The sequence below is a fragment of the Microtus oregoni genome, unplaced genomic scaffold (assembly GCF_018167655.1).
Source record: "Microtus oregoni isolate MIOR12 unplaced genomic scaffold, Mior012 000042F_ref0000377, whole genome shotgun sequence".
NCBI lineage: Eukaryota > Metazoa > Chordata > Mammalia > Rodentia > Cricetidae > Microtus > Microtus oregoni.
In genome coordinates, this window is record NW_024543209.1 from 21,326,183 (window position 1) to 21,342,945 (window position 16,763).

The 16,763-nt window shown below is 42.5% G+C and overlaps 1 protein-coding gene across 15 annotated transcripts in view; it reads left to right on the forward strand.

Annotated features, from left to right (window-relative positions):
* The window catches only part of Carmil1 (capping protein regulator and myosin 1 linker 1), a 262,274-nt gene that overhangs the window by 180,842 nt on the left and 64,669 nt on the right, over nucleotides 1-16,763 (forward strand). For 11 of the 15 annotated variants that reach the window (XM_041632696.1, XM_041632697.1, XM_041632703.1 and 8 more), the window contains 6 exons: nucleotides 2,803-2,814; nucleotides 5,821-5,902; nucleotides 6,407-6,506; nucleotides 6,607-6,661; nucleotides 11,723-11,895; nucleotides 13,609-13,677. In XM_041632696.1, coding sequence (XP_041488630.1) covers nucleotides 2,803-2,814; nucleotides 5,821-5,902; nucleotides 6,407-6,506; nucleotides 6,607-6,661; nucleotides 11,723-11,895; nucleotides 13,609-13,677 — 491 coding nt within the window. The remainder of the gene's footprint in view (nucleotides 1-2,802; nucleotides 2,815-5,820; nucleotides 5,903-6,406; nucleotides 6,507-6,606; nucleotides 6,662-11,722; nucleotides 11,896-13,608; nucleotides 13,678-16,763) is intronic. The other 4 variants (XM_041632698.1, XM_041632701.1, XM_041632709.1 and 1 more) reach the window with 1 other exon arrangement.

The window sequence follows — 16,763 nt, forward strand, 5'->3', positions numbered from 1 at the left end:
CAAGATCCAAAGGAACTCTGTTGGAAAATACCCTAAGTCACCCCCTTTGGCTGTTCCTGTCTGTCTCGCTGCCTGCCATTTCTTAGTTGAGATGTGGTACTACATGATTATAAAACTGGCTCTTGTTTGCTTTCCTCGCCTGGTTATGGCTTTCTGGAGGGCATTGTCTGTGCCATACTTACATGGTCTTCCTTACCGATTCACCAAATGCCAGGCACCAAGCCAACACTAGATACAGAGATTTATACATACATATATAAAGAGTCTAGAAATTGACAAGACTGAAGTGGTTCTATATGAAATAGCAGGGTTGCATTTTTCTTGAGTTTTAGTGTGAAGGTTACTTTTGTGACATATTAATCTTATTGTCGTGGAAAAGCAAAGCTCTACAAAAGCTGAAAAAGCAAAAATAACTCTAGAATATCAATTTTGAGTAATGGAACTGTGAATGCAATCATTGGCCCATCCTTTAAAAGACAGACATGTAGTAGAAACCAACTCCAGCAGCATGAACATTTTCCTAAGGGTGTGCCTGTAATAAAAAGCATTTATTTGGGAACAAGGTGATGGGGTCTGTTAAGGGAGTCAGTTTCTCAGGAATAGGAAGTTGGCGAGAGAACCGTGACCAAACACTGACCAAAGTACATTAGCTGTGACTCAGCTGTGCTCTTTCAGCCCTGCTGAGATTATTTTGTCCCCATAATCAAGATGTGACAGGTGTGAGTTTCCTGCCAGTCTCATGTGAAATCTAAAGTATTGGAAGCGAGTCTGGGTCTCTGATGGACTCCGTTAATACCAACATTGGTAATCGGTAGAACATTGAACATGTTTAGACAGGTTCTTCTGAATAGTTTGAGACAGGACATTGCTCAAAGTTCACCCCAGGTGGGCCTGGTTTAAAACTTGTTCTTAACCACACAGTGGTGGCGCACACCTTTAATCCCAGCACTTGGGAGGCAGAAGCAGGTGGATCTCTGTGAGTTTGAGGCCAGCCTGGTCTACAGAGTCAGTTTTAGGATGGCCAAGGCTACACATAAAAACCCTGCCTTAAAAAACAAAGCAAACAAAGCAACTTGTTCTTAAATGTCTTCTTATTTCTTGAAAATATTTTGAAGGTATTATTAGATGAACCATATAAAATATTTTGGTAGATTAGAAATGTCAGACAGGCCAGGCATGGTGATACCCTCCTGAAATCCAAGCATTAGGAGAGCAGAGGAGGTCCTTGAGGGCAGGGGCATCTTAGCAGTTTCTATGAGCGATTTAATAAAAGTCAACCTAACTACCTGTAGGCTTTGAGATGGTAGGTTTTTTTTTTTTTTAAGATGGGAATCCAGGTCAAATAATTAATTTTGACATTAATTTTGACAGTGGGATTGACCATTATTGTTATGATAATTTTACCTTAATTTGAGTCTTTCATTTATGGGTTTTAGGAAAATTTACAATGCTGAGAAAGAAAGCATTAGCCTTATGCTTATCCAGTTTTATAGTGGAAGATACAGGACCAGTGACCAGGCTTCCTGCTTATGTGTTACACTGCTACTCATTAAAACTGTAGCAACACAAAATTATTTTTCTAAGCTGTTGCAGTATTTTCTGCCATACTTGCTTCTTAGGGCTAGGTATCAAAATATAAGTGGATGTCTTCACAGCACAGTCAGCCTCCCAAAGGGTATTTGGAGTAACAAGATAATCTGTGTTGGGACTTTTGCTCTTCCCTGGGTTTAACCATCAATCCCCAGTTTGGGGTACTAAGGCATTATGCATTGCTCTCAGAAGGAAGTTTTCCTTAACATAAAAATATTCTTTTGCTATTAATCCTCTGTTTCTCCATCTCAGATGCAGCTTCCTTCAATCTTAGTATGCTGGTGAAAATCATGGAAAAATTCCACACTTAACTTTTCCCCCATGATCAGATAAATACAGTTTTTAAAACAAGAGTGAAAGATATGTTAAAGTTTTAAGAGACAGGGTATCTGGTAGACAGTTCTCAGATTTGCTTTATAGCCAAGGCTGACTGTGAACTGACAATCCTAGGATTAGGACTGCAGGCATGTGCTCTCACATCCATGTCCCCATTAGATACGTGCTGAGGACTGTATCATCGACAGCCATCTACAGTGCTCCACCTCCATAAGAGGGCACACTCATGGAAGAATGTAGACCAGGTAGTAGTCTGGCCTCAAATGTATAGCAATCCCTGCATGTCAGAATTGTACGTGTGTACCACCATGATGTCTCCATTCTGCTTATTTTTCCTTATCTGTTGGTTATTGTTTGTCTTGCCCTCTGACTAGAACTCACCACGTAGCACAATCTGGCTTCAAACTCACCGTCTTCCTGCAGTAGTTCCTGAGTGTGGGATTATAAATGTACTTCCAGCCACTACCATACCCAGCTCAATCTTGCTTTTTTTTTTAAGTAATGCTCGTGTGTGATGCAAATGAGCATGATTTAAAAACCAGTTTTATATTCACATATGCACACATGACTCTTATTATGCAAATTCATTTAAAAGGATTTTCATTTACAGTTAATGGAAAAGCTTTTACTGTATTGGGAAAGCTTTAAGGGAATTTGGGCCACCTGATAACTTACAAATGTAACTGACTATTCTCGATAACTGAAGATGAGTATTACAATTTTTGGATTGTGTTTGGAAGCACCTTCTAGTTGGAAGTGTCTCTTGGATTTGACTCCTTAAGCTGTGTGTTGAGAGAGCCTTCAGCTTAGCCTTCCTTCTTGTTCTGCCTGCTGCTGATAATGCTCTTTGTCTTTTCCTCCTTGGGCTTCCCTTAGCTTGGCCACTGTGTAAGTACTTCATGCATTAATAACTTAGGATGCGTTCAACTATTTTATTGTTTTCAAGTGTCAAAACCATGCTAGTTTATGGGTCTCTGGTATAAATACATCACTAAAAATAGTTGCAAAATGAACAGAAGCAATCACCATATGTCATTTGCATTTTCTGTTTCTGTGAATGGGGGATATATATATATATATATATATATATATATATATATATATATATTAGTGATAGAGTGTAGGAATTTTCCTATACGATTTTATTTCTCCACAAAGAGCCATTGTCAGCACATAGCACCTGAAAAAAGCCAATGAACTTGAGCTTATCATCTTAAATTTGCCTCCTTTTCATGCTCTGAATATCACGTGTCTCTTGAGCCATTTGTCTGAATGGCTTCTACTTTAGTTTGGGCATTTTGTGCTAGGCAGATTTGCTTCAAGGGATAGCAAAGCTGTAACTAGGGCACTGTACCACAAGAGCTATTTATGGTGAAGGATCTGCCTTTTTTCCTCTTCTGTTTACTTTTAAAGTTGGCAGTCTTCAAGTGACACGTTTATAAAATATATTTAGAATCAAATCCTAGAAATCCCTACAAAGACAAAATATACAAGCCTTCCATTTTTATTGTTATGTGTAATAGGCCTATAATTGTTAGTAAAGTGTCTGAGGAATTTATTTAATTTCTGTGGTTCTGCTTCTTCCTCATGATCATTGACTGCCTTGGTCCATGAGGGTAGAGGGAGCAGGAAGGGGGGAACAGGATTCAGACAGCTGTGGGTATGATTGAGAAAGTCCTCCAGGAGATGGCTTCAATCATTCAGCTCAACATTATTCCAGAGTAAAAGGAGTATATAGGATTGGGAAGCCTGGGGATAAACCCTAATTTGCCTTAAGTGGCACACACCTATCCCAAGGCTTTGTATGGGGCAGTTGGATTCTATGGCAACGCTCCTTGCACAAGTCTTAGTTACCATATGTGCAGCAGAAGAAGCTTCTAGCAGGAAACGGTGTCAAGGGTAACCATAGAGATAAATCAAGCATCCAGGCTTAGAGACAGCTTTCAGATAAGGTCAGCGCTTCAGGCCCATGGACATTCTCCAGATTAGGACAGGCAGAGAGAAGGGCAGGTAGAGAGGAGGAAGTGACCTGTGAGGAGGGAGCACCCATGTCACCAAGCTTTGGGAAAAGCTTCCAGGCCATGAGAGATTGCAACCTCTGATCAGCCAGCAAGGTCTCCCAACAAATTTTGACCTAACCCTAGACCAGAAATACGCTGTTTATAGATGGGTATGAGCCTACTGGTGGTTCTTAGAACAGCATAGTTCTGGGGGTCTCTAGAGCTGCCAAGGAGGGATGGAGAGATGTCTCAGCAGTTAAGCACATGTACGCTTGTGCACACACACACACACACACACACACAGAGAGAGAGAGAGAGAGAGAGAGAGAGAGAGAGAGAGAGAGAGAGAGTTTTAAAAAATTAAAAGAAAAACTAAAAATCCTTAAAACTTTATGTAGGGAAGCAAATAAACAGAAAAGGTTTGTATAAAGTTGTCATGGTAAGACAGGTTTGGCAGGTGTTGGTAGAAGCCGAAGCACACAGAAAATAACTGGCAAAGTGCAGCAGTTCCTTGGCAGCTTTGGAATCTGCATCTGAGAGATCATCAGCCGTGGGTTCAGAATATTAGTGGAAATGGTCTCTACACTGAAAAGACACAGGCTGTTCTCCTTGTCACCAGTCCTTGAACAGTGCTGCACAGAATCTCTTCTCATGGCATTGTTCAGGGTTGAGTGTTAGAAGTAACGTTAAGGGACATTTATGTACCTCACGTGCAGCTCCCACGTGTTCTATGCATACAGGATTGGAGCAGTGCTGGACTGTGGTGTCTACAGGAGGCCTGGGAACCAACCCATCCCTATGGACATGGCCACTGGAGAGTGAGAGGAACTGGTCAAACTCTCCCCTGTAGGACTGGTCTCTCTTCTCTGGGAATAGGCAGATCAGTCTCTTTGAGAGGTCTTCCTCTGGGTGACTCTCACCCAAGGCACCTGACAGCAATTTGCTATCACCTTAAAATGTAAGAATAGTGGAATTTCCTTACGTAGTCCAGGACAAAGGGTGACCCCAGAGATCTGTGCTTAACATACAGGAGTACACAGCAGAGTTTGTAGATTTAACACAAGGCGTCATAAAACTATTGCATATGAAATAAGAAATGAGGATTCTTTAAATTCCTTTATCAAGTATTATTTGAACAAGTAGAAAATGGTGTCTCATAAAATTATTGTAGAAACTGATATGAACGCTATAAACATGCTTCATGTTCCTGGGCATGTAGTAAGTTCCTAATAAAGGATGATTGCTCTTCTCCAGTTAGATAATAAGTTCACTGACGAGGAAGCACTATGGGCACTTTGCATCCTGCGGAAGGATTATGGTATCAGAGTATTAAAAAGATGTGAGCACCTCATACACACTTTGACTTCATAGGGAAAGACTGAGGGCTAGGGAGCTTGTCTCCCATGGCTGCCTTGCTGCTCCTTGGGATGATGAGTCAAACCTTAGAAGCAGAAGCAATGGCTTGAAGTGTCTAAAGGGATTCACTCAGTTTCCAGAAATCGAACAAAAATTCTTGTGCACTGACAAACATCGCCTTTCAGTTGTTGTTTTCATTTGGGTTTTGGTGTGAGAGATTGAGCCCAGAGCCTTGAGCATGTGGGATAAGTGCCCTACCACCGAGCTGCATCTCCAGCCCTCCATTGAGTAAAGTTAACCTGCGTATCTCCACTGTTTTCCCCTCTTCCTTTTCTAAGAACTTTAGGATTTAACTTTGGATCGTGAGCTGTAGCAAACAATATCGTTCCCTTACTATTGATAATAGCATCCTCTCTCCATTTGGAGCTGATAAACCTTTGCTTTTTGATGGTTTATTTTAAGACATGTTGTTAGTACTTTTTCAGCCTCTCCTGTAGCGGGAAGCGGACTTTACCTTGTGTTTGCTCTGTTTCTCTAGCTGAGGTCTGGAGGAGCTCAAGTGCTAGAAGGCTGCATCGCCGAAATCCACAACATCATCAGCTTAGACATCTCTGACAACGGTAAGTCACAAAAGAAACTAAAATGCTCCTGGGACAGGCGAGGAAAGGGAAGGTGGCCCAGTAACCACAGCCAATATGCAAAGTTGAAAACAGATCATAAACTATCTTCTATTCTGTGGTAAAGATCCAAGTCCAGCATTTTTAGCATCTTGGTAGTCATAAAACTCTTTCAATTTTTTTACTTCATTAGCTTTATTTCTGCTGGTTTAGTGAATGTCCTGATCCAGTTAAAACTATGTAGAAAACTTGTATAACAAGTTACCTAACAGTGAGCAGTATGGGGGAGAGGGGAAACTGCTCCAGTATGACTTCGCATGGACACTGACTCGAGAGGGGGCTTAGGTCAGTCCTTGAGGGAAATGAGTTCACCACTGTGAACCAACAGGATGTGATAAAAGACTAAAAAGCTCCTCTGAGAATAAAGGTCGTGGGGCACCGCGCTCAGCACAGGCACGACGTCTCTTCTCCACGTGGGTTCTGAGGTGTCTTCACTCTTCTTTCCAGGGCTAGAATCCGACCTCTCTACCCTGATAGTGTGGCTCAGCAAAAACAGATCCATACAGCACCTGGCGCTAGGCAAAAATTTTAATAATATGAAATCCAAGTAAGAGCTTTGAATTTTTTCTATGACAATGATGAGAATAACCAGCCGCCTGACAGCTTTTGATTTGATTCCACTGTCCACGTCTTTAAAATCTCTTTAGGAATCTGACGCCTGTGTTGGACAACTTAGTGCAGATGATCCAGGATGAAGAATCTGTGAGTATCATGTGACACACTTTACTTGTTGTCTCCTTGTGATTATTTCTATCAGATTGACGTTGATATGCTTTCAGATAACGTACATGTTTTACATTTGATCAGTTATTTTAAAAATAGGATATGCCTCAGTGGAGTTTTGAATATATTTTAAATTCTATTCTCCAATTCATCAAGAAGATTAAAACTAAGAACTTTTAAAAACATTTATTACTATTATTATTAATTTGTCTGTGTATGCACATGTGCATGTGTGCACTCAGCTCAGAAGTACCACAGTGTGCTTCCAGAGGTCAGAGGGTGACTCATAGGAGTCATTTCTCCTCTTTCTTCGCGTGGTTCCTGGGGATTTTAGGTTGCGAGGCTTGGCAGCAGGACTTTTATCCACTGGGCCATCTCACTGACCCAAACTGGGAGATTGTCAAAGGTGTAAATTAACTCTTAAGCCTATCTACATCCTAACCAGCTCTTCAGATTATCTGGCCGGCTGTATTATTATGTATAATACACAATACCATATACTATGCCAAGAAACACCATGTTTTCAATTTGGACTTCATCTAGTAATTATACAGAATTTCAGGTAATAAAGCAGTTGATTTTATTGAGCTCTACATCTTTCTATGCTCCTCTCCCTTCCTTTTCCCTCCCCTTTAACCCTCTCCCATGGTCCCCATTCTCCCAGTTTACTCCGGAGATCATGTCTTTTACCATGTCCCATTTAGATTAGATTCATGTATGTTTCTCTTAGGGTCTGCATTGTTGTCTAGGTTCTCTGAGATTATGGTTTATAGGCTTGTTTTCTTTTCTTTTTGTCTAAAAGCCACTTATGAGTGAGTAGATGTGATAATTGTCTTTCTGGGTCTGGGTTCCCTCACTCTATATGATGTTTTCTAGCTCCATCCATTTGCCTGCAATTTTCAAGGTGTCATTATTTTTTTCTGCTGTGTAGTACTCCATTGTGTAAATGTACCACATTTTCCTTATCCATTCTTCAGTCAAGAGGTATATTTCCAAGTTCTGGCTATGACAAACAATGCTGTTATGAACGTAGTTGAGTTTCCTGTCATCTTAAGCTACTGCTTGAACTCTGGCTGTCTTCTGTTTTTATGCCTTTTTAGTTGTTTCTGAGCAAGACTTAGATCCGAGTGAAGGTGTTTAATTTCCAATCGAATTCTACTGTGCATAAGAAGAGGAAACTATTTAATTGACAAAGCAGAACTGTCATGAGTTCCTGCACTTGAGAGTAGCCTGTCTTATGTTTCGTTTGATCGATGCTTCTTAAGACTGTGTCCTTTACACAATTTTACTTCATCATGAAACACAGTTTCTAAAATTCAAATCCTTGTTACCATTAAGAAGGACCACACTGTGGGTTGTAGGGTAATTTCTTACACAAATCAGGTGAAGTTTGTCACTTTCTGAAAGGTAACATTTCTGCTTTTAAACTTCTATCAGGAAATGACGGAAAATTCTGTCATCTGTCAGCTGAATTCCCTAAGGCAGCGGTGAGGCTGTGGGTTTGGGCATTTCTGCCCTGCCAGCCCTTTCTGCAGCTAAGATGTGAAAATTCTGTTTTCTTGATAGTCTCACGTGTAGCTGTAATTTCTAAACTGTGCTAAACAACTCAATTATTTAATGGATTCTGTTGCTTTACCTCCTCTGCTAATAACCATAGTATTTTGTTCCCCTTAGATTAGATTATTATAGTCAAGGACAAAATTAGAGTTTAATTATGATTTTATAAATTTAGTTTGACTTTGTCATTCTGCTTTACTACCAGTTCAAAGTTCCTGAGAGTGGCCCATTTTAAACAGATTTGAGAGCACAGTGTTACAAAATCATACTTAGTATTCATCTCCAAATATGTGTCTTAGCAAATAACTTAGGAAGTATTTTAGTTTGTAAAGATGATATATATTTCAAGTTCGGATTATTGCTTAAGTGTCTCCCAATTGTTTTTGTAGTTTTAAAGTGTCTTACTTAAAGATAATTTTGATATTTAAAAACACACCTGAAAACACATTTGCAGATGACATGTTTGCTATGTAATTGCGAGTTCTGCTGAGTTACAAGTCTGATTCGTATGTTGATAATAACTCTACGATGAGCAATGTTTTTTTATTTTGTATCACTGAAAATGATGTGGGTTTTTCAAAAGACAATTACCACCCATTTTTTCTTGTACTTATGAGTCTGTAATATACAACCCAATTTAAAGTGATTAGCTGTTGAGCCTCATGCATTCAGAGATTCCACAGAAAACTGATTCCTTTGGACCTATTTTTCGTTTTGCTTAAGTAAGAGCAGGGCATTCAGAAGCAATCCCCTCCTTTGATGCTTTGCCCTCTGTGGAACACGTTCCTTGGCAACCCGTGGAATATCTCAGTCACCCAGAACTGCACGTGATATTCGGTGGGCAAACCCTGCGCCCTGAGAGTTCCGGTATCATCTTCAGCTGTAGATGAAGGTGACGGCATCCAAGTTCATGAGATGGTGATAGTGAGGAGCCAACAAGGCAGAGAATCTTTTTTGAAGGACTGCATAGAAACCCATGCTGTGGTCCACAGACTAGGATGAGTTTCCCCCAGCAGGGCAATCTGAAGACTGAGCCTTGATTAAGCATTAAGCATTCAGGTAGTATAGCTGTAGAGAAGGGCAATGAATCGGAAAAACTGACCTTATAAATATGTATGTCATTTGGGCCCTCCTGTTCCCATTATGGCTCTACCCATTATTCTTAAGTGTTAATTGGGTTGTGTTAGAATTTGAATGTCGTGATGGGATAGTAATTGGTAGCTTCTTGAACTGGCGCTTTCCTAGTATCGGAAAGAAGCCAGGACAGATGATTTTTGTTGTGGTGGACTTAGAGAGTGAAGAAATGGGGAAACAAGGCTACGGCTTCTGTAAAGTGGTGTTGTGTGTGCTTTTGTGTATGACGTTAGGTTGCCTGAGTCTGAGCATTTTCCACTGTTTTACGTTTATCTGCATGTAAGATACGAAGAACACTGTAGCCACTTAGACTTTTGCCTGGGATTTCATTGTGTTAGCCACCATAGTCCCTTTCTCTAGTATCGGTTTGATCCTGACTGATGTGCCGTTGCCTTCTGATTTGCCCTGGATTGTCTGAATAGCAGCGTTTCATCTGGATGTCCAGGATAAGGGTGTAGTCACTTAGTCTAACTGAGTTACAGGAGAGTGCTATATGGATATTTGAGTCTTTCATTTTTTTAATCCTAGTCCTGGGTCTGGCCTCAGTTTATCCTCCTGCCTCCACCTCCCAAGTGCTGAGATCACAGGTAAGAGCCACCATGCCTGACTGATGTCTAAGATTTAACTCCACCCCCCTCATCCTGTCCCTTGTACTTCATTGAGAGAGACTTCTTTCTTTTATACACACTGGTGCATGATCAATATGACCTGGTAAAGCAGGCACAAGTAGCCATTCACCTGCCTGGTGAGCTGCTTAAGGGAATGAGGTAGACCACTCCTCATCACCCAGAAGATGTCCTCAGTCCCCAGGTCTGAACTGGGACTTTTAGTGCCATGGTGGTGGTGATTCATGCCTTGGAATCCGTCCCATTTCATTAAGCTATGCCTTCTCCCAAGTCTTGCAAATGCAGATGCCCACAGGATTAGGGAGACAGCAAAGTAGGTTGAGTGAGCTGGGCACAAGGAAGTGCCACGCACCGCGGCCCCCATCTGCACTCTATGCGCTAGAATCCAGCGAGCTTCGGGCAAGGGGCTGGAGGTTGAGGAAACACACAGAGACAGACCAACACAGGGACCTCTAATCGCTGGTACAAAAGCCCTTCTTTAATAGCACCATGGAGGCTTAAATACCCTGCAGTCAATGGCCAACAGGTGAAAATCCTATCCTCTGATCCTCTAGGCTAGGCACAGCTTCTAGTATCTTCAATTAGAAGGCTCTAGACAGGGAAGAGCAGCTGAAGGCCAGGACTCATTAGTTCCAACAAGGAAGAAACCCCGTTAAGAATTTGATCAGGTACCCTGATGACCAGACCACACCTATGCCCAGCCTGTGTGACTTTGGGTCTCTAGTTTAAGGGAAGTGGTGCTAGTTTTCAGTCGCATACAGCGTGTTGTAAAGTAAACAGGCCGTACAGACTGTTTCTGAACTGCAGGCACTGCTTCTTATGGAGACTTAAGATAAAGTTAGAGGATGATGATCAAAACTGCTCTAGAAGAGGCTCCGTGGGGCAGTGTGATGTAGCTGTTGAGAGCATGCAGTCTGAAAGTAGCTCCTTCCAGCTGGTCCCGATTCAGCTCCTTCCTAACTGTGACTTTGGTTTGTTTGTTTTTTTTTTTTTTTGTAAGATGGAATACCACGCACATTATGCTGACTTTGGATTTCTGCTCCTTCTGCTCCCGCTTCCCTAGTGCTGGGATTACAAACTTGTACTCCCCACCCTTCATGCCTGCCGATATTTTAACTGTGTGACTTTAGCTGAGTTGCTTAGCCCTTCTGTTTCTTGTTTGGTAGATTGCAATGGCACTAGCGTCCATGCAGTGGGGGGCTAAGAGGGTTAAAGGAATCCACACATGGTCTGGAGAGATGGCTCAGCCGTTAAAGGCTAGGCTCACAAATAAATATGAGTCAGCACATGAAAAGAGCAGGCAGTGGTTAGATACAGTACATACTTAGTAAATAGTCATCGGCCAAACATTATCCATCTTGGGTGGTTTTTACTTTGCATTTTGTCTCTGTGTTTTTAGGGTTATTATTTCACTTAGAGAAAAATAAAATGGACAGAAAAGAATAATGCCTCAGTTGGGACACTTTGGATGCTTTGCTGATCCATGTCTTGCCATAGAAGCCCCAGCTATTCAGCAGTAAAGCACCTATTCTCCAAGTTTCACCTAGGAGGTCTGTTCAATTCCAGAACCTTTAGGTTCCAGCTTCATCCCCACCCATGGCTTTAGACAGCAGTTTCCAAAGCAGACAATTCAATGTGTCCACTGTCGGTTCTCCATGGAGAGCTGGATAGCGGTCAGTACTTTGATGAGACCGTTCAGTGTTGCATGCTGTTTGCCCTGCAGCCTCTGCAGTCCTTGTCCCTGGCTGACTCAAAACTCAAGACTGAGGTCACCATCATCATCAATGCCCTGGGCAGCAACACCTCCTTGACCAAAGTGGACATCAGTGGCAATGGCATGGGGGATATGGGAGCCAAGATGCTCGCCAAGGCTCTGCAGATCAACACCAAGCTCAGGTAGGCAGGGCTGTCCTGGCCCTGGGAATGGGTGACCTTTCTGGGGAGCCTAGGCCTCCCAGGATACTCACTGGGAAGAAAGAGGTTTCATCATTTTCATCAGAATTCTTACTTGGGACACTCCTGAATGTATATATGGTATTTCCTCAGATGTTTGTCTGTCTTTACAAGTCCTCTGGGATGTAAAACCCTGGCAGTGTGCCGTGGTTTCTTTTCAACAGAGTCTTGACAGCTTACCAGGGAGACAATGGCAGTGAGAAGCAGGGCAACCTTTGCAGGCCACACTGAGGAGCAGACCCAGGCTGTCTACATCTTTTAGCGACAGGCCATGTTTTAAGAGAAGCGTCCTTAGGTGATACAGCTCAGCAAGCACCTCAGAGCATGCTTGCACAAAAGAAGCTGACCGTGAGATCCTTGGGCAATAGAGTTAGTGCTCCATCACCGGCACATGTCCTTATCTGGTGCGTGACCATATGTGGTTGTGAATCTGAGGCCTTTCCTCCACTTCCCACCTGCGTATAACCTTAAAGCACAAGGGTACTAGAGGTGTGCTATTCAAAGACTGGTCCCCCAGACTTGCCCTGAGTTCTTTCGAACTTTGCGTCTTTGTATCTGATGCTCAGAGTAATTGGGGTTTGTGGTTGGTCTGTCAATCTGGTGAATGGAGAGCAAATACCTGTTGCTTTCCCAGGGCTCTTTTTTGGATGCTTCTTTCTCTAACATGAGACAGAACCAGGAGCCTCTGATTAAGCTGAAGCCACAAGGCAAGAGCAGTGGCAGGAATGCTGAAAGTCAGTGTGGGTAAAGGCGGTCCTTAGGCTTAGTGCGGGAGAACAGTAACAGCTGTGGTCTGGGGTCCTCCAGATAATCAAAAGGTAGTTTCTGTGTGCAGGAGAACCCTAAAATAGCTCAGAAGTATACATGTTCAGCGGGGAAGGTTGTGTTTTCCTACATCAGTAAGTAAACAGCCTCCTATTTTATAGTCTTTACCAACTAAGTGAGTGAAGATCTCAAGATCACACCACGACAGGGAAATGAGAAAACATGAGATCGACCAGAGCTTTCTCTAGAGGTTGAGGACAGAGAACGTCTCTGTGCCTGAAGATGTTTGTGTTGAACACAGGGCTGAGTAGCATCTTTGGTCGGGGCTTCAGTTTCTGTTTGACTTTGAGGATGCCGTAGGGAGGGGACTAGGGAGCCCAAGTCCTTTGGTCTGAAGAATTTCTATACGTCAACGTTCTTGTTGCACTTTCAGGTGTGGATTCCAGATATAGGTGTGACAGCCATGTTAAGCTATACTGTAGGCTGAGAGTATAGCTCAGTGGAATAGTGTGCTTAGCATGCATAATGCCCTGGGTTCAACCCCAGCATTTTTGTTGTGATGAAACAAATGAATGTTATTCCTTGCTTACCTAATGCTACTAAAATGCTTACAGGCCTATCCAGTGTATATCCTGTGGATGGCATGCCACTTCTGTCCATCAGAGATAGCTATGAATTCAGTCAATACACACTCTTAAACTCACTTAAAACATTATGAAATTTCTAAAAAATTGACTGCATTGCATGACTTTTGATCATTAGTGTTGTGTTGGGATTTCAAAAGGTTGGATGTTCCTAGACAGAGCTGATCCAAAGCAATTTATCTCCAGTGGGATGATCATCTCCCCCACCTCAGTGTCTGATCATTGCCATGGTTTCATTTCCAAACAGGACAGTCATCTGGGACAAAAACAACATCACGGCACAAGGCTTTCAAGATATAGCCGTTGCTATGGAAAAGTAAGTTTTAATTAGGATTCTTCTCTGACACAGCCCTGAAGAACCAATGGCCTTAATGCCTGGAAGAAACCGTAGGTAGAGATCAGAACTTTTTAAATGAGCCGTGGAGTTCAGGAGGACAGTGGCTTTGCCCTGATGTGAGTTTTCTCATGTTCAGCAGAAGGGCCGAGGTGCTGATCTGCGAAAGCAGATGGTCATCAGAGTCCTTGTTCCTCCTGCTTCTGTGGCCCACAGCCTCTCTGCACTGGGTTTACTCTTCTGTTTATCTGTACAACATGGGTGGGAGGGGGAGGTGAAGGTAGGGATGGGAGAGTTATCTATAGTCCATAAAATAAAAGTGAAATTGATTAATGGTGAGTCCCAAGCTTATTTTATTGTTATGATTTTTTTAATTGTAATTGATAGCTACAATTGTTATTTGCTGCCAAATGTATTTTTCTGATCAAAGAAATAAAAAAAATAACAATACTAGACACGGATGAAAATAGCACTAGAATCTTCTCTTTTCTGTTTTGTCTATTGTCAGACTAAGAAATCCTTCCAAGCAGCTCCAAAGCAGAGAAGTAGTTCTAGCGCTCATCCAGAAGAACAAAGCATCACATGGAGAATCCATGTGCCTTTGTAAACCTTGAGCGCATTCCCAGAGGTTAAGTCAAGGCAAACAGGGAAATTTCACTGAGCTTACTAGACCCGAAGGTTGTTGGTCTTGGGGACCTGAGACAGAACTTGATATTAGCTCATTGATGGAGGTACTGTTGCCAGGCAAGCATTCCAGAGCATCTCTTCTTAACTGCTGCAGCCTTAATAAATGTTAAATATGACATTCTCTGACTGGAACTTTTGCACATGGACCTTGTGCTTCTAAGATGGGGAGAAACTGTATTACTCTTTGCAGACAGGAACCCTTACCTGCCCTCAGTAATCTCCGGGTCTAGCGAGGATCAATGCAGCTAGAGTAGGACCGGCTGCCTTCGGATTTAGGAAATGCTCTAGGCAGATCCTCAGCCTTTGGCGGAAGATGTTCTAAAACACTGGGAGATGGGGGCAGCCACAGACAGCCCCTTCCCCAGGAAAGGAAGGAAATTCTCACTATCCTAGATCACTGCCCACCCCCAATTTCCTGTAGGGAAGGCTGGTGGGAGGAGCTTCAGATTCAACGTGCTGTCTCCAGCCCCATCAGCGAGTATGTGGCCTATCTCACTTCTTCATTTATCCTGTTTTTTCAAGGGAGAGGATCAGAGTTAACGTTCTTCAAATACTTTCTTTTTTCATTTGTTTCGGTTTTTTTGAGACAGGGTGTCACTAGGTGGCCCTAGCTGGCCTTAAATCACAGAGATCCACTTGTCTCTGCCTCCTGAGTACTGGGATTAAAGATGTGTGCCCCATGACCAGCTATAAATACCTTCTGCTTGAGCCAGGAATCAGAGTGCAAAAACCAGAAGGACTCATTTCCTATTCCCCCCACTCCCCACCTTTTGAGACCTTGTCTTGCTATGGTAGACCATGCTGGTTTCAGACTTGCAGCAATCCCCTTGCCTCTCTCTGCCTTAGAGTCCTGGGATTACAGGGCAAGTACTATGCCTGGCTTCCTTGTTTGTAGTAACACCAGGCCATTGCAGAGTGTGGGAAAGTAGCTTACCATATCACAGTACACCATCTCCTCCCAGAGCTGTCAGTGACTACAGAACCATCTGTGTCTGCTGCTGCTCTGTCCCTACAGGAGGAACAGGGATCTTTGCTGTGTTCACATCCCAGCAGTCATCCCCAATCACATGCAACACTGTCATCCCAGGCTGGCATTTAAGAGAAGCCAGGACTATACCCTCTCAGTACTCACCATGGAGTACTCATGTCTGCCGTGCTCCAAGATGCCAGCTTTCCCATAGCACTGTTGTTTAAATAAACCATACAGGTCTGGAATGTGATAAAAACTGGATGCAGGAAAGATTATAAAAAGATTTATAGGTTTTTTTTTAAATTTCACTTGGCTGGTTCCTTTTATAAAAAAACAACTGTGCAACACATATAAAGTAAACAAAGATAGAAATTAAAGTTGTAGGGATGGCAGCCTTCCTTTGTTTAATTCTGTATTGAAGTACTACTCTATCTCATGGACTAGATGGCTCTTTTCTCAATGAGGAAACAGTGATCTAAGTTGTTGCTGCTAATAAAATGATTTTTTTTCTTGATTATTTTTTATTGCTAGTGACTTATTGCTAGGGGCATTAGTTGCTAAGCCACTCCTCCAGTGATAGCCACCTAGATGTCCATGAGACTTTCAGTTCGTCACTGTTTGGAGATCTAAAGCCTGACCCTGGTGTTACTCCATTGTAAGTGGAAAATACCCAGGTCACTCCCAAATGGTACCAATAGATCATTTTTTTTCTGGACAGCAGGCTGTAGAAGTGGACAGTCACCTTGTGGGTGGGGATGGGTAGGCATCTGCTCTGTGTGTGTGTTTGGCGTGTGTGCTTCAGAGCAAGTGGGAATGGTTGTCTGGGCACAGCAACACGAAGCAGGGCAGGCTCCAATTTCTGTTTTTCACCCCAGGTAACTGTCCTCTGCACTCTTGAGTCTGATTAGTCTGCCAATAGCAATTTCATGGCATGGGCACAGTACCCTACAGTTGGTTTCCACACCTGATGGGCTTTGGCTGATTTATTAGGCAAGCTGTACAGTGGCTCACAGGGATCAGGGTCCCTAGCCAGGCAGGCCACCCTTTTCCCTAGGCTTATTCTAGAGATGGTTACCTGTTATGGATATATTTACTCAAAGAATGCCAGAATAGAGCATCTATTTTGTGGCTGCTAATGGCTTGGCATCTTTTTTGTTTTTATGTTTCCTTCTTGTACCCATTTTAGTCTGGCTATCAAATGTGATTGACAGGTACCATCAGTTCAGTGGATAACCATGAAGCCATTTGATACTAGACTTTCTTTTTAGCTTTCTTTATCCATCTTTCTAGTCCAGTGAGAAGATTTTTGTCTTTCATGTTAATTCAGAATGGAAAGCAAAAATAAATTCATCAACTTCATCTCTGTTTTGTAGGACATTGCAAATTAATGGTGTCATCCAGCACTAATGAA